This window comes from Mus pahari, chromosome X (assembly GCF_900095145.1).
Source record: "Mus pahari chromosome X, PAHARI_EIJ_v1.1, whole genome shotgun sequence".
NCBI lineage: Eukaryota > Metazoa > Chordata > Mammalia > Rodentia > Muridae > Mus > Mus pahari.
The window spans coordinates 66,062,545-66,080,740 of record NC_034613.1 but is presented as its reverse complement, the minus strand read 5'-3'; the positions used below and the strand labels follow the sequence as shown (position 1 = coordinate 66,080,740).

Here is an 18,196-nt window from a genome sequence, read left to right as displayed (position 1 = left end):
AAGAATTTCATAAATTCATTTTTTTAATAGCTGAGTAGTACTCCATTGTGTAAATGTACCACATTTTCTGTATCCATTCCTCTGTTGAGGGACATCTGGCTTCTTTCCAGCTTCTGGCTATTATAAATAAGGCTGCTATGAACATATGAAAGGAAACTTCTTAAAGCAGGATGCTTTTAGGGAGTTGTGAGATGAAATACTATAATCTCGTTAAAACAAGAAGTAAGCAACTCAAAAAAACCTTCAGAAAGTCCCTAAAACTGACCAGGTTCACTAATCCCCCAACTCCTACCACAAACGTGTGTATAAGCAGAAAAGACTGCCAAGTCACTTTCAGACAAACACAGTTACCTAGAAGTAGAGGCCAGCTGAACTTTCTAGAGAACAAAGATAAGACAAACTACCTAACCAACTGAACAACACAGAAAAGGGCCCACGGCTGTGCAGTGTGCTCTAGGTTTCCAGCTTTTATTCACCCATGGTGAGGTGAGCTTTGGTGACTCAGCACTCTGACTCATTTTTACTTCTATAAGTAACCCCTCACCCAAATTCCTGTAAGTAAGCCCAAACTTACTGATTCATCAAGCTGGATTTGGGGTACCATACAACAAAGAAACTGCCAAGTTTTCCTGCTTTCTGAGTACCGGAGACTCCAAGACTGGAGGAGAAAGGCTTAGGGTGGGGAAGGGGAAGGGGATGTGTTTATATAAAGAACTACCTGCAGCTCTGCCATACTGACAGGGACAGCAAGCAAAGCAAGGGCAGAGGGAAGGATAGAGGGGCTTCCTCAGAGGAGTCTTGGGAATACTACTGCTATTACTGTTAACTCTATGAAGCCAGCTGTCTTCGCCTAACATACAACTTCACACACCAGATTATATTCTAAATTTCATACTTCTCAATGTTGTGGCTAATCCCATTTGTAAGGACACCAAGTTTTGAAAAGTGTGAAATTGGAAGAAGCTGGGAATCCAAGGAGCATATTTCTCTGTGACTAGATCAAAGAGGAGACAAAGGGCGTGATCACAGAGCGTGCGTATGTATGTATGTATGTATGTGCACGTGCGTGCGCATGCCTATCTGTGAGCTCAAGTGTAAATGAGGTAGTGTATATCTCCAACTGTAGATGTAGAGAAAACTCACAGACATCTCCATGACCTAGCTGACCCATCTGCAATTCCAAATTCCTTCCTGGAAGCAGAATTTTCTCTTTTGTCATCTTTTTGCATCTCAATCAAACTTCCAGAGAAGCAACCAGAACCTACACACAGGTCTCAGGAAGCAGCAGGTTCAGAGCCATGTAGGTAGACAATCAGTATTGGTGAGAATCATTTATGGAGCCAGGAAGCAGGCTATGAGAGAGGTAAAGTCTAAGTAAGAGCAAGAAAAATCAAACTTAAAACATATGCCCCTATTAAAAGCTGGGAAATAGACTAGGGCTAGAAGAGAAACAGGTTCAGGACAGAACAAGGACAGGATTAGCTGGTAGCTACTCTGAGATATTCCTAAAACCATTGACCATAGCTGGGTTAATTCCACCACCAGGGCAGCCACAGCAGCTCTCAGCAGCAAAGTGCTGCTGAACAAGTAGTCTCTCCTGCACAGTTAATTTTTAATGCTGGTACTGAAAAGATACACACCACACTCTCACAATCCCCAAGCTTGAGCATTAGAACTGCCACTTACAGTATGTCCTTGGAAGGTTTTGACTGGGCGATCACAGCCAAGCCTGCACACATGAATGCACATGTCTGTGCTACAGGAGGCAAAGGTAGTGTTGTTCTGCCAGTCCACATCAAGGGCAGGTGCTGCAAAGCAGGAGGAAAGAGAGGAAGAACATTTGCCTGATTAACTGAATATAGAGCTCAGTGATGCAGACAAAAGAAGCATCCCCAGGAGTCTGGTAACCATGAATATCACCCCCAGTGTGAATCCGCTACACTGACACCATGAAAACCATCCTTCAAAGATCTTAAAGACTCTCTCTTTCCCATTTGTAAGATGCTCCTGGAGAGAGACTGCCACCTTTCTATGAAATGAAAAAGCCCTCAAGGACAGGCCCAGTTATGGATAAAGGGGAGGTACCAGTCATTTTTTGCTAGGCCACCTATTTTCTTACTTCCGATACTTTGTTTTACAGTTGTCGAAAGTCCCAATGTCTTGACACATCTCTGCTTTCAGACAATATCACACAATCTTAAATAAGTAAAAAAAAAAAAAAAAAAAAAAAAAAAAAAAAAACTCCTGGGGCTACCTCTGCATAACCATAACAGTAAACCTACCTGAATGAAAAGGAAACTGTTGTTTGGCTTCTCCTGTGTGAGCGTCCCAAATTATTGTTGTCTGTATTCCGCAAACAGAGGGAAAGTTATTCTCCTCAAAGAACAATTATCTAGAACAATGTCCTTTACCAGAAAAGACAACCAGCCCCCTTTCCTTCTAAAAATTAACAATGTATTTTATGCCTATATATAGCTAAACCTGTATCCTTTATACATGCAATAGTGTAAAATATTCATACAACATGTCACTTCTATATTTCTGATCTAAGTCCATGTACATTGCATTTCACACGCAGTAATATGGATGCCACATTAATGGCAGTAACTGGTACACAGCAGCCTTCACCAATATATGTGGGAAATCTACCAAAATTCCCCCTTAGCTCCCAAACCCAGAAAACCATTAAGTAACAGGTAAGAAAGCATATCTGCTTGCCCTTTGGATATTGTTCTAAAAGAAGAGCTATAGAAATGAGCATTTCCAACAATCCCCTGTCACTCTATGAACTGGGAGAGCAGGTGGAGCAGCCCAAAAATCCAAAGTATGGATTGAAAAAAAAAAATCAAACTGTAAGTCAGCTCCATGAGTTTCTGTGAAGTTTGCCCTGTATCAGGTCTCAGAGAATTCTGCCATCTACAGTGGGAAGCAGTGGTTTATCAGGTGAGAAAAGGTGGAGCTAGGGGAGGAAAAAAAGTCTGTGACTAAAAATTGCTTAATGGATAAAAGTCAACCCAGAAACATCCACAACCGAATACTTTTTATAAACTCCATTTGGAGATTTCTCCTCTTTCCATAACGAGACTGAGAGCACATTCTGCATGAAGGTCTACAGAGGTAAATAAATGTATGAGGTGATTCCTTGTTCAAAAGTCAGCAATAAGATCAAACCAGAGAAATAAACAGCCTAAATGAGTTATTTTACCAAAGCTGACAAAAACAACAACAACAACAACAAAACCAAAACCCCACATCCACATATAAAAGGGATGTATTTAAAGTTGACATTCACTCACCTTGTCTACACCAGCACTCAAAATATAATTCCCCTTTTTGTTCCACTTCAGAGCAAAGATGGGGCCTTTATGTTGCCCTAAGGTGCTGGCTAGGTTACCTGAGATGGGAAAACAAGACATGGTGACTTCACAGTTACCCACTGTTCACTCTAGGATCACACACCAAGTCCTTCTTACTTATTAACACATATGAGGAATGTAAAACTTACCATCTTCTGTCCATATTCTTGCAAAACCATCATAGGAACCTGTTGCCAGCAGTGTTCCATCGCTCTTGGGGACAGAAAATGACAAAACACATTAGTATCTGGGTGCTTTCCTGAGCCTCCTTCCTACATGGGGCTATGTGACAGAGGCAACACAAGTTCATGACAATGGGGACAACTTCCCATCCTCCAGTCTTTCCACTAGGATCTGATTATGAGCCCTTGATACCAGTACCCCAATGTGGGAGCTAAGACAAAGAACTATCTGCCTCTTTGAGTTTGCATGTGCTTCATCTGAACACACTGATGGTAGAAACTTACATTCCAGTCCAAAGAAGTGACATCTTTATTACTGGGAACATCATGTCCGCCTTCACGTATACAGTGCCTCAGCACAAGCTGTGTGGAGCCCCCGTTGCTGTTCTCATTAAGGTTCCATATTCTCGCAGTGGAGTCTCCAGATCTGCAGGACCAACATGGATCATTTGACTCTGGTTCAATGGGAAAATGTGACTGATGTGGGGCTAGGTCTCACATCATTAGCATGTGCCCGTTTTTTCCACTTCTCTTGCTCGGTTTCTTTCCTCACCCATCTCTTCTACTTACTGACTTAAGATGTGTCTGCCTTACTCCTCACCAGACAGAGAAATGGCTGGAACCACTGTCTTTCCCACAGTACAGGATGCATAAAAAAGCCTGTTCCTCAGTCTTCATTTTTAGGGAAGCCCAACAAACCAGTGCACTTTCCTCAAGGCAGTACTCCAGAGAAGAATGAAGGCCCAGGTGCTTTCCAGTCCCAAATTCTTACCCAGAAGCAAGTAGGTCACTAACAGGATTCCAGGCACAAATGAAGACCTCAGACTCATGGCCTCGAAGGACTGTAGCTTTACTCGGTGGAATTTCAACGTCTCCATCTATTTCCATTGGCTTTGAGTGATTATCTGCCAAGCAAACATGAAAACGTACATGGTCCACCAACACATTAATAAAACAGCTTCAGACACCACTGTTTTAAAAATACTCTGTTTGAAGTATCAAAGTCACGCTACATCTGATGATGGTAAGAAGTGGGCATTTCTGCAGTTTGGTGCACATTTTGTGTTTTTGTTTTGACAGTGCTATGCTGTACATTTGTTCCCAAAGTGTTCTGGAAGCTTGGTGTCCATATGGCGAATATGACAGTAGGTAATGGGACCTTTAAGAAGTGGTTCCTAGTGGGAAGTCATTTGTTAGTTATTTGTAGTCTGCTCTGACTTCTTTTTCTCCCATGATGCCCTCTACTTTGCATTTCCATCTGATCTCAACGTCCACATCATGGTCATGCCCATGTATATGCATTGCCCGTGAGCTGAAGGAATATGCCTTTTCTTCCCTTATAAACTAGTTGCTTCAGGTATGTCATTACAGGAACAAAAAACTAACTCTACTGCCACCCACAGGAGAATCACACAAGGAGCCCAATGAGATGGCTCAGGCAGTCCTGGAAGACTGATGACCTGAGTGAAAAGGAACTAAGTCCTGAATGGTGTCTACTGACCACAGAATGCTTAGGCATTGCAGCAGCAATAAGGAGAAGCTACTTTGCAGTAGCAGACTATGAAGTCTAGGGTTGGGACCCCAACTGCACCAGGCCCGAGTAACAGTGTGGAAATTATAAACCTCAGTAGGTAGCAGCAGCATGGGTTAAGACTTTGAAACACCATCAACTGCAAGACCTGTGGGTGCACACAGAACAAACCCTCTTTGCATGTGAGCTGCCAATATACATTAAGGTATGTGTTCACCTCTGCTCTGCCCAGGTGCAGGGCTAATGTGGAATGGTCTTACGTGCTCTGACTCTGGAGTTATCCAATAAACGTTCAGGGAGTTTGCAATGATAAAGTAATACAATGCCCCATGTCTGGGGCTGCTGCCCTTGAAATTACCTTGGCTTGCTAGCTACAGCAAAACTGAGCTAAGAACCTGAGGATGGGGCACTAGTGAAGTACTAGGATTGAAGGGCACCACAACTAATACACTTATGGAAGCTCCCCTTGTAATATGGACACTCGCACAGGTGTAACATTCCCTGAAACCAAGGGAGGCCAGTGAAGTCAAAGATGAAGATCTTGTGGACAGACAGGAAACAAAGCCCAGAAAGCAATTAAACAGATTGACAGAAGGCCATACTTTAAGCATCCCTTCAACTATACATAGATTCAGGAGAAGGAAAAAAAAAACATGACCCCTTGAAGATCAGAGCACTCTCCACTTACTTATTGCATGGGCTCCATTTTCTTCCCCATTCACGGTGGCTTCTCCATTCTTTGGTGGGTTTTGCTGAGCAGCAGCTGCTGGTGTTGTAGCCGCTGTGCTTGTGGCTGTGGCTGCAGCTGCAGCTGCTGCTGCTGCTGCATTGGCTTGCTGCTGGGCGAGTTTCTCCCGAAAAGCTTGCTGTCTTGTCTGTACCACATCGGGCATCACAGCATCAATTAACGATAGGGACTCAATGGGACGCCCATCAAATACCGTGCCATCCTAGGAAAGCAAGGCCAGGGTTACCCATCAGCTACCATGGACCAGAGAAGTTGGAATGGAGTAGGAATAAGGTACAAGGGATTTTGTGGTGGGCCAAGGTTAGATGGTCAAGAGGGATGGGGAAGTGGATGAGGAGGACCATTCATGGAGAGCTGGCAGTAGAAGACCATCCTTAGTAATTTCATAGATGTCTAGCTAAATTTGGGCATTATGGGTATCTGAACAGGGTTACTTTTATTCTATGACAAAACTTGCTACCATCAATGTGGTGATTATTCAACCAATAGGGCAGAATTGCCTCCTTGAAGGACAAGTCTCAATGTGGCAGAGGCATTTTAAGTTGTCATCATTGGGAGCATAGATTTATATTGTCATCTATGGAGCAGAGGCAGGTCATGCTGCTCACCATCTTCAGGTGCACTGGAAATCCTCCCTCTAAGAATCACCCAGCCACAAAGGTTTAGTGCTGAGATGGATGGTAACCCTGACTGGATGCTATTACCAGATCAGGCATCTTTGCAATGACTATCATTAACAATGAAGGAAGAATGAACCCAATATAAAGACAACTGCACCATTCAGAATGTGTTATATATGAGTCTCTGGGCTCAGTGTGAAGATGAAATACAACATGATGTAACCAGGCAATAGGGTGTCTTGATTCTAAAATGCATTTAAAAACTGTGCTTTGTCCATGAAAACATTTCCACATATCCTTAAAAAACACAGGAAGTTCTTTCCTCAGGAAACACTCCAAATATTTGAATCATGAATCTCCACATGCCTCCAGGCTGTCTGCTGGATGAAAAACCATGTTCCCATATGCCCTAAACTTCAATTATCTCAGAAATGGAGAGGCACAAGTTTTAGCTAAATATTATCTAAACAACACTTTGCCCCAGGTGGATTTTTTTTGTTTTTCTTTTTAAATTATAATACAATGTTTAAAAAAGGAAATTAATACAACATAGTAAATTCAGTATCACTCATTAGCCACTTGGCCCTGGATTCTGGCCTTGAGTGGCCAGAGTTGATGCTAAGTCTTAATCCTTCCGTGTCTTTTTTTTTCTTTCATAGAGATATATAGCAAACAGTGTCATAAAACGGCCATGTGGCTGGGGAGATGTCTCAGCAGTTAAGAGTACTAGTTGCTTTTCTAGATGACCTGGGTTCAGTTCTCAGCATCTGTACAGTGGCACACAAGCACCAGTAACTCCAATTTTGGGCAACCTCATACCTTATTCTGGCTGTTGCAGGCAACAGAAACCCAGTGGTACACGGACATGCATATAGGCAAAGCAAACATAAGCATAAAATAAAACTTAACAAATGAACTAGAAAAAGAGGTAGGTCATTGTCAACATAATAAAAATGCCACTACATCTGAATTCTTTTTTAATTCTTGGAAACACATAGCAAAGAGAATTTACCCCTAGACAAACAAAACCCTCTTGGATGATGAGAGAAATAGAAATCAGACACTATTCTTGTGTTTAGAAGGATAATTTTTAAAGTTAAAAGAGAATATAGCAAGAAAACAGTCTAAGACATTTGTAATGGTGGATCAGGTTAAAGGAAGGAGAGGTATGGTATGTATTGGAGTGGGTCAATTGAAGTATGTATAAAAAAGCAATAAGGATAAGTTAAAAAATAAAACAAAGTATGAACAGAAATATCTTGCATATATATAGTTAAAGCCATAGACTATAAAAAAAAAAAGTTAGTGTTGCTGAGAAAGAATCATCACTCAGCTGTGAACTCCACATGCTTTGTACCACCAATCTCTGTCAGGTAAGACGTGTCCACTGACATAACAGTGGCCTGGATGTTGAGGGTAATTAAAAGCTGCTTTCTGATTAGATTTGAGAACTGATCCACAAGTGGGAATTCATATCTGGTTCTGTAAACCTGGCCAAAAGCAGGTGGTTGGGGAAGATACTGCTATGGTTTTGCTAAATGGACATGGTATGCCTATCAAATTCTAAATATTCATGTTTAAGCCCATTATTAGTGTTGCTATTAGCTTTGGTCAGAGAAGCTTTTTCTTTGTTTGCAGTGTGTGGTACTCACCACAGAGACTTATAAGTAGTAAAAAGTGATAGAAATGAACAAACATTGAATTGCAGCTCTAAATGGACAACTATATCACTTGCTCACTTGCTCAGTCAGGGGACTTGGAGGAAGGGGAGGACAGAGAGAGGATGTAGGAGTCAGAGAAATGGTTTGAGTGTGAAATGCTCTTCAAATTTCCCTCTGGTTATGCCCTGTCAGTTTGACAGAAAATAAAGACTCTATGAGCATACAGTAAGGTCCTGCTTTGGGCATTCTGCCCAAAGAGGGCTTGTCTGCTCATGCAAAGCCCTGGAACAAAGTAGATGAAAGTCTGTTTGTAAGAATAAGTTGGTTGTTTTCATCAGTCAACACCTTGTGATTTTTCAAACCTGCACAAGGAGGCATCCAAAGCTTATTGATGGTGCAGTGACCTGTTTGTAGCTTCCACTTTTCCCCAAATACCTTAGAATGCATGCCAGACCTGTGTTCAAGGATCATATACACATCCTTCTGAGATCTGCTATGGGGAGTCTGGAACTCTGCCATATTCTCAGGAATTAACATACCTCATTGATGCTGATCTCCGCCTCCACATACTGCAGTCCTTTCTGAAGAATGGAGATTAGGGCAGCCGGTGGCACTAGTGTACCATTGATGTTGGACTGGCTAATGTGGCTTTCGATCCCAAACGTGAAGGCAGAGTGGGAAAAACCTGCAGGAAGAGGGAAGCAGAGGCAGGTGTGAGTCAAGTAGGGAGGGAAATGTGGGATGGAGATGTGAACATGGAGCTATGGGGCTTGGGGAAGGCTATAGAATGGAAGTTCGGGTTCTAGTTAGGGTCGAGCAGGCAGGGAAAACAGAAGGAACACAGAAGTAAGGACTGGTGCTGGTATATGATCAGAAACACTTTGATGGCAAAGCCTGGCTTTTACATGTGAGGTGGGGAATTGAACATAGATTCATATCCTTGCAGAGCAAGCACTTTACCTATCAGAAAATTTTCACAACCCTTAGATATATTTTTGACTGCCATTTCCAACATAAGATGGGTTTAATAGGAGTTGACTTAAACATTACACTGAGAAATGCAGTAGTTTAGCTGTGATGTGTCCCCCAAAGGCCCATATGCTAAAGACTTGAGTGACAAGCCAGTGGTACAACTGAGTGGTGATAGAGCCTTTAAGAAGTGAGGCCTAATAGGAAGAAATCAGGTCTCCAAGGATGTGACCTTAAAGGGGATATTGGAGACACTCCCACCCCTTTGCATTTTTCTCTCTTTGCTTCCTGGTTGCTATGAGGCAAGCTACTTTACCATGCCACATACTACACCATGATGTTCTCCCACACCACAGACCCAAAAGAACAGGAACAAAGCAACCATGGACTTTGACAGCCAGAAAAATCCATTTCCTTCTTTAATTTCATTTGCTTGAGGTATTTGGTCACAGTGAAATAAAGTTAACTAAAAGAACTACATATGCAACTCCAGAAGATGGGGACAAATTATATCTCAAAGTATGACCACTTGAAAATAGGTTTATGGCAGATATAATTTATTAAAATAAGTGTGCTGAGATCCTAGGCTGATATGGTCTTTTCTTTGTAAAAGGAAATGTGGACACATTGGACATCAGGACCAAGGTGATGCAGCTTTAAGCCAAGAAATGCCAAAGGTTGCCAACAGACCACCAAAGCTAGGGGAGGCATAGAACTGGCTCCCCACAGCCTACAGAAAGAAATACTTGCCAACAGCTTCACCAGAGACTTCAATTTTCCACTAGGGAAGTGAACATAGGGCATTCCCTATTGGACTGAAGTGGCTTGTGGCATGGGTAGGTACAATTAGTATCATTTTGTAGATTTTAAATATCTTCAGGTTGTGAGAATTAAAAAATGTTTTACTTGAGAACTAAAATCACCCATTGGAGAAATCACATTAGACCATGAGAAAATAGCATTTTGCCCCACCTGAGGCTCTCTGAACCCAACAGCTACCCAGAGCTACTCTCTCTGTCTTCCAAGTGCCAGGATTAAAGGTGAATGTCATCACACCTGGCTCAACTGCTCTTGACTGATTTCCTGTCATGAGAAGAAAGATCATGCTCTCCCCACACTTCAACTGAGGAATGAAGTGCCTTCCAGACCATTTCTCTGTCCCTTTAACACTCTTTACATAGAGTATTCTTAGGTCTTTTTGATGATCCGATAGTCTGGCTTGTACTGGTGGTCAACTGTTTTGTCCAAAACATATTTATAATGAACTTCCTACAGAAAAGAAAGCTGGTTACCAGGGCTGGTGAGATGGCTCAGCAGGTAAGAGCACCAACTGCCCTTCCAAAGGTTCAAATTCCAGTAACCACATGGTGGCTCATAGCCACCCTTAATGAGACCTGATGCCCTCTTCTGGCTGTATGAAGACAGCTACAGTGTACTTACATATAATAAATAAATCTTTAAAAAAAAGAAAGAAAGGAAGGAAGGAAGAAAGCAAGCAAGCAAGCTAGCTGGTTACCTGATTCCTGGAGGTAGCGATATACCAGAAAGTTCACCTCGTCGCTGGTAATGCTCATCTTAGCCTCACCTTTCGGCGATGAGGTCTTCGTCTCAATCAAGTGTGAGCCACCCTCTGTTAGAAAAACATCAGAAACATTGTTTTGAGTATCTTGTATGTATTTGTCTTCTGAATGTCTGTGCTTGGGGGGGGCGTGTGTTAGGGACAGATTCAGGGACTTATGTATGTTAGGCAAGTGCTCTACTACTTAGCTATACCCTTTAGAGATTATTTAAATACAATATCACATATATATATTATGGGTTGACCAATTACCACCATATTGTATTATACTAGACAGATGTATGTATGTGTATATACATGAACATATAAATATATGTGTATATGAAAGCTGGTTTGTCAACTTGACACAATCCAGAGTGGCCTGAGAAGAGACTCAATGAAGGACCATCTAGATCAGGCTAGCCTATGGCCATATCTGTGAAGGAGTATCTTTTTTTTTACAACATGTTTTTATTGACTATTTGGAGATTTTGAATCATATACCACTATCACATTCAATTTCTAGTCTTTCCCTGTCCAACCCCCCCATCCTTGTTACACCCCCAGCAAAAAAAAATGGAATTTGTATTATCTCTAGATTCACTAGAGTGTGGTCAAAGCCTCAGTGGCCGGGTGGCCTGGTCACTAAATGGAGACAAGTGAGTCCTTACCTTCCTGCATCCCTGCCAGAAGTTATTTATTGTGGAGGACAACACCTCAGCATCCTATCATAGTTTTAAGAGTTCTCCCCATGGCTTCCTGTCTAGGCTATTACTATTTGGGGGGGGGTTGTCTTCTATGCCCCTTTCTCAACTGTCTCTAGTCATTAATATGTCTGTCACAGTGGCTTATTTGTTCTTGAAAGACCAAGAGAACATAGATTATGGGCTTTGACATGGTTTGTAATATCAACACACCACAAACAGGGTTCTTGGGTTGCAGTGATGTAGCTGGGATCACTGACATCAACTCGGCATCCTGCCACAGCATAAACCACAGACCTCAAATGTCTTGATAGTGTTAATTGATAAGAGAAAGCCCAGCCCACTTGAGTAGCACCCAGGTGGAGCTGGGTCCTGAGTGCATGAATATAGAAAAAGCAAGCTGAACACATGCACACATTCACATTCTCTCTGGCTCTTTCCTGTGAACTATCTGCTTCAAGCCCTTGTCTTGACTTCTCCTTGATGATGCGCTATATATCATGAAACTGTAAGCCAAACAAACCCTTTCTCTATTAAGCTGGTTATGTGTGTGTGTGTACACATACATACATATGTATGTGTGTGTGTGTGTGTGTGTGTGTATCTTCCAGGCAAAATGTTTTCCCAAAAGAGAAAAGTTGGCATATATTTTAGGGTCAGGATATGAACCATACCAGGGAAGCTAGATTCAGGGTCAACAGAGAGTACAATCAGCTGACTTTGTATTTAGTCAGTGAAACCACAGTGCATTATAATTCAGAATGGGCGTGGTAATGAAGCCTGCACACATGGAACCCTGAACCGACATGGACAGATGAGGCAGGATCAGTACTTCACTATAAACTTAAAGCCCCGAGGGTGGTGAACAGGTGTGGGGTCAAGTAGCTACATATGTCACCTTGACATTATTATTTCTGTGTCAGGGCTCCAAATAAAGAGATGCAAGGAACATGAGGGGACAGAGAGAATCTCATGGAAATGACTGTGCTACACCAACCAGTTAAGACTGATGAATAAGTGAGAAGAAAATACATTGCATACATGTATGAATCTTTCAGAAAACTAATAAAATACATATATAAAACGCTTATCTTCCTTTGCTGATACTAATGTATTTGTGCAAACACTGCCACCAAAATATGACCTACGATTTCTACTTGGTACCTTAGAGGGAAGAAATAGAGACTCAGTAAATAGCTATCAACTCACATTGAAAGCTAACAAAAATATAACTTAAAGAAATTAGAAAATGCAATCATATGTGTAGAAAAAACCGGTACCTGAGCACACCATCAGACTTGGTAAAGCTGAGTAATGTCATAATGATGAAAGTCTTAGCTGCAGTGACAGGCTTACAGTCTCAGTGTTTCTCTACATCCCATACAGCTGCAAACATCTGATTTTTCTATCAACAACTTATGACTGGATAATGGGATGGCAGAAGTCATATTGGGTTATTAGAGTGACAGAAAGAAAATAATTTGAAAAATGGTCTTATCAAAACAAGTAAACTATACTTTTTTGTATTATTTTCCAGGCTAGATCATGGAAGGTAGTAAATGGGAGACTCTGAAATATATTCTGAAGACTGCTCATCTTAAATACATAGGAAAAAAGGGGCTGGCGAGACAGTTCAGTGGTTAAGAGTACATACTGCTTGTGTTAGCACCCACACCAAGCAGTTTACAACTCCCTGTACCTCCAATTCCAGGAGTCCCAATCTCATTTCCCGTTTTTTTTAAAAAACATGTTTTGCCTGCACATACCTGTATGTACCAGGTGTGTGCAGTACTTGCAGAAACCAGAAGAGGGCATCATATCCTCTAAAACTAGAGTTACAGACTGTTGTGAGCTGCCATCTGGATGCTGGAACAGAATCTGCATCCTCTGCAAGAGCAACAAGTGCTCTTAACTGCTGGATTCTATCCCCCATATCATCTTTCCCCCTTTTCATTTAAAAAAAAAAAGTATAGAATATTTTGCAGGCATGTTTGTCAGTGTCCACAGAGTCTAGATTCCCTGATATTTAAGTTACAGTTAGGGGATGGTGCATATATGTCAGGAATTAGACGCAGGTCCTCTGGAGGAGCAGCCAGGAACCATCTCTCTAGCCCCATGTCCTCTTCTTATAATCCACAGAATCTATACATGCATGGATATCGGACCATCCATTGGAGCATGGGCGACCTACCCTTAAAGAAATCTGAATCTTCACCACCAGCCCCAGTATCCATCAACTGTCAATAGCTCCTCAGCTAGGGGAAGGGCCTTGTGAATCCCTCTCCCATCCATGCTGGATAGTGACTGCCTTGATCTTGAACAGGCAACAACTACTGTAAATTTGTGAGTTCAGTGATCATGCCCAGAAGATACTATTTTGCAATAGTCCCCCAACCACAGTCATTTACAGTCTTTGCACCTCTTCTTCTGCAATACTCTGAGTATTGTGAATAGAGGGTATGAGAAAGATAATCCATTTATGTTAGTCAGTATTATTATCCAACAACTCTGAAGATGTTGCTAAAATTACCCAAAGGGGCCATGTGAATGAATAAGGAAAGCATACCACAGTTATTACAGACTTGGACTCTCTTTTCTATAATAGGTCACACCAGTGATTGTCACCTAGAAAAGGAGCCCATCAAAGAAAACAGCAATGCAGAGAGCCACACTGGTCATCTCCAGCCACCTACAAGTGGAAATCCAGCTCTCATTTAACATATGACCAATTACTAGGACAGCACCCACTTCAGCTTGAAGCTCTGAGAGTCTCCAAGAAATGTTTTGCAACCCTCCTGGTTACAAATAAAAGGGAACATTTGCTATGCTCATAGAAATGCCCGGCCCCAAACAGAATAGGGAAGATGTTTCATCTGAGTTTATTTTCTTGCCTGAACTAGTTTTTAATAAAGACACCTTCAAGTAGTTGATGTGAAGTCTTTGGAGTTGAGACTGTACAGGAATGGAAATAATGAAAGTAACTTAATTCTATCTGGAGTTGAAGCCACAACTAAATCAATCCCCCCTCCCTCCTTCCCTGCTCTGAATAAGAAAAGTTGATGACATCTCTGAACCTCTTGCACTAGAGATAAGTGTCAACAGAGATAATAATTGGGTTAGAGATCTCAAGAAATTAAGAGAACATTATGTCTGCTGTTTTTGTTTGTCTTCCGTTTAAGACTTCAAGGTTGCAGAAATTCCCTTTCCTTCACAAAACAGGTCAAGATTCAGTATCCACAGATGGTTAAGTGACTTATTTATTACCGGTTTTCATGTGTGCTTACAGTATTCAATAGCTATTATTCCTGGGGAAACAAGAGGGTTGCTCAAAATCAACAAGATCTAAATTGCTATGCAGTATCTTTAAAAATGGAAACCTGAGGCTTCCCTAGTTCAGAGAGTTGGTGCTACTTTAAGGACACAGAGAATGAATTCATTACTTGCCACAAGAGGGCAGTTTTGTTCTGCAGTGAAGAAGATGGTGCAAGGTACTCACATTTTAGTGTGGGTAATACATCTGACACGTCATTATAGGGCAAAAATTCTCCTTTCACCGTTTGTCCCATGATTCAGAGAACTTTTATGGCCACGACAAGCTGCCTATGTTTCTCGGAGAGGTAAGAAAGTCTCTTGTTCCTGCTATTAGCATGCTGTTTTCTATTCTGGAAGATTCTGAGGTAAAAGAAATTATCTGCTGAGACTCAGGACTCGGTCCTATATCCATGAGAACCCAAGACAGCCAACCAGAGAGGATGAAAAAATGGTCTCAATGTACCCCTTCCATCAAGAGCAGGAAAGCCAAACGTTACATGCATATATGAATACTAAATAATTTTTCATAAGGTGCCCGTTTCTCTGCTGTATTAGTCATAGCAGCTCCTAAATCCCTGGCTTTTTTTCTCCATAATATCTTAGTCTCTAAGTTACATTTATTTTCATTTCATAATTGGTAGCTACCTTAAGATAAAATTCTTTCCATTAATAAGTAGTCAGCCTTGGAAATTTCCTCATAACAATAGACTAATACAATGACACTTGAGGTCCTCTCTCTGGTAAATATCTTTCCTGTTCTACTATAGATACTCCTTTGTTTGTACATTGGATTAATGATAGGAGAAGGGAAGGAAATACACAAAAAGGTGGTCAATGTGCATTTTATACTTTGATCCCAATTGTGGAAAATATGCAAATAAGTAAAGGTTGGGAAGAAATATAACACAGTGGAATAATATGCAGCCATTAAAACAATATTTAGGAGAAAAATGCCTATGACTGTGTTAGGCAGAAAAAGCAGGTGAGGATTGGGGAGATGGCTCAGTGGGGAAAGTGCCTACTATGTGAACATGAGGACTTTGGGTCAGATTCCCAGAACCCATGTAAAGGATTGGCATGTGGTGTGTAACCTCAGTGCTGTGGCACAGAGATAGGCAGAGATGGGATTTGATGATTAGTAGGCCTTGGCAAAGGATCAAACTTCAGTTTCAGTGAGACTCAAAGAATAAATGTGGAGAAGCAATGGAGCACATGACAAGGACCTCTGGCCTCCACATGTGCCTGCTTATATGAGCAAACACACCCCTAGACACACATGCATCCCTCATCCCTCATGCACAAATCAGTCAGCAGAAATAGGTGATGTTTGCATGGTACTACATCTTGTTTTGTGTGTTTATATTCTCTTCCTCATTCATAACTAGATCTACAGGGACAGTTATGTTGCATTTATATATCTGTGTGTGTTTTTTGAACTTTCCACTTTGTATTTTTGTATTGTAAACATGAACTGGCTTATATTTATTAAAATATAATTAAAATCTGGCAAAGACTTAAATACGGGGTTGAGAAAAGAGAGTTTTCTATTAGAAAAAGAACTCTGGTTTTCAAATGAGATTATTTTCAGCAAAAGGCATGCCAAAGAGGGTTGTATTGTGCCTGGCTGCCTTACTGGATTGATTAAAATTTGCCCTCCTGAGGTTTTCCGCTAGACCCCATGTGCACACCCATGACAGATGGTAATGTTACACAAAAGGAATGCAGAAGGCAGACCCAGAAGTAAATATTCTTGGACATGTTTACGTGGTTAAGAGCAGACATCTGCTGTGGAAGTCCACTTCATAGTAGTGAAGGATATGCACAAGCCAAGCAGTAAAAATTTTCTTAAAATTTCTCCCCCGAGACTGGTAAATCAGGTGGCTTGGACAATACCAACACACAGGACTAAGCCTGTCTAGGAACCAGGCTCAGCTCTAACTGTTGAGGCTTGGTGCCTCCTTTACCTCAACCTCACTGCCTAAAGTGACACACATCTCAAAATAGTATCATATCTGGGGACCAAGTATTCAAGTACATGAACCTGTTGGGAGCATTCACATCCTAAAATCTGGAAAGCCTCTAAGCACTAAGTTTTGTTGATTACGTGTTTAGCAGTTTAAATTCCGCAGTCAAAAGACTGATAACATTTTTGTGGTTTTATTTTATTGCTTGTTTGTTTTTTCAGACAGGGTCTTGTTTATATACACCAGGCTGGACTTAAACCAATTTCCTACCTCAGCTTCCTGAGTTTTGGGTTAAAGGAGTACATCACTATAGCTAGTTTGAGACTGATAACACTTTGTGTGGTGTTTGTGTAGAATATCTGTGTAGGCACGAATGTGTGTGCACATTTGGAAGCCAGAGTTAGGAAATAGATGTTGGTCTCTTGTTCTCTGCCTTAATTTTTGGCACAGGTTATCTCAGTGAACCTGGAAGTTTCCATTTGGGGTAGACTGGGTGGTCAGTGAGCTTCTAGGGTCTACTACTTTTCCCCTGCCTCAGCACAAGGTTTACAAATGAGTACATAACCCTATCACAAAGAGGGAAGAAGCGAAGCCATTTAGTGAGCTCAGTAGGCCATGCCTTTTAAATATCCACTGCCCAACTGCTTCTAGCATTTGAATCCTTGGGGGCAACACACTAAAATCGTTGTATTGAGTATTCACTGCACCCAATTTTTACTTGGATATCAGGAATCCACTCAGGTCCTTTATGGTCACGTGAGAGGCACTTTCCCATCTGAGCCAAAATAAAATAAAAAGGCAATAGCAGCAGTGAACAGGGTACCCCAATCTCAGTCCTGATACTAGGTATCATATCAAGGGCCTACCTTATGGAGCCTGTCTCTGAGAGTCGAGATTTTATCTCTAACTGAACACAGCTACAACAGATGAGAGAGAAACCATTGTGTTTCACCAGCTTGAGATTAGCAACCCAGCACCTATCACCAAAGTTTATATACATAAGCTGACTGGCATTCAGCAAGTTCAAATAGCTTCAACATAGGTTCCCTGACCCACAAGACATAAACCATTAGAAGATGCTTGCTCATCACTATGGACTGAATCCAACAGTTTGAGTGTGTCCCCCAAGAAGTGACATGTTGACATCAGTGTGGTAGTGGACATTTAAAAGGCAAGGTCTCCTGAGGTCACAGACTGGTCCCTATCCCTTCTCTGTGTCCTGGTGTTGTGATGTAATCCCTCTTAGCAGTGTGATGTGATGACAATGAAGACAGTGCAGCTACAGTCCTCCTACTTACAGCCAGACCTACCTATATATGATGTTTGGACTTTCAGGCTCAAAAACTGTAAGCTAAACAAACTTCTATATTTGAGTAAGTAGCCAGCCTCACACATTTCCTTTTAGTAACAAAAAACCCAGCCTAATACAATGACACCCCCACCCCAAATCTCTCTAGGTCTTTCCTAGTCTAAGGCAGGCTTTTCCATTTCTACAACAGAAAGCAATTGATTTTACTAGAACAAGACCCACAATATTTCAGGCATTTTTAGATTTACTTTTCTGTAAATCTTTTTTTTTTCTTTTTTTTTT

General features: G+C 41.4%; 1 protein-coding gene across 2 annotated transcripts in view; it reads right to left on the bottom strand.

Annotated features, from left to right (window-relative positions):
• LOC110313349 (F-box-like/WD repeat-containing protein TBL1X) overlaps positions 1-18,196 on the bottom strand; it is a 163,066-nt gene that overhangs the window by 9,955 nt on the left and 134,915 nt on the right. For both annotated transcript variants that reach the window (XM_029533968.1, XM_021187430.2), the window contains 9 exons: positions 10,584-10,697; positions 8,638-8,783; positions 5,758-6,019; positions 4,311-4,443; positions 3,824-3,965; positions 3,506-3,569; positions 3,297-3,394; positions 2,283-2,343; positions 1,687-1,808 (listed from right to left, as the gene is read on the bottom strand). In XM_029533968.1, coding sequence (XP_029389828.1) covers positions 1,687-1,808; positions 2,283-2,343; positions 3,297-3,394; positions 3,506-3,569; positions 3,824-3,965; positions 4,311-4,443; positions 5,758-6,019; positions 8,638-8,783; positions 10,584-10,641 — 1,086 coding nt within the window. In that variant the 5' untranslated portion in view covers positions 10,642-10,697. The remainder of the gene's footprint in view (positions 1-1,686; positions 1,809-2,282; positions 2,344-3,296; positions 3,395-3,505; positions 3,570-3,823; positions 3,966-4,310; positions 4,444-5,757; positions 6,020-8,637; positions 8,784-10,583; positions 10,698-18,196) is intronic.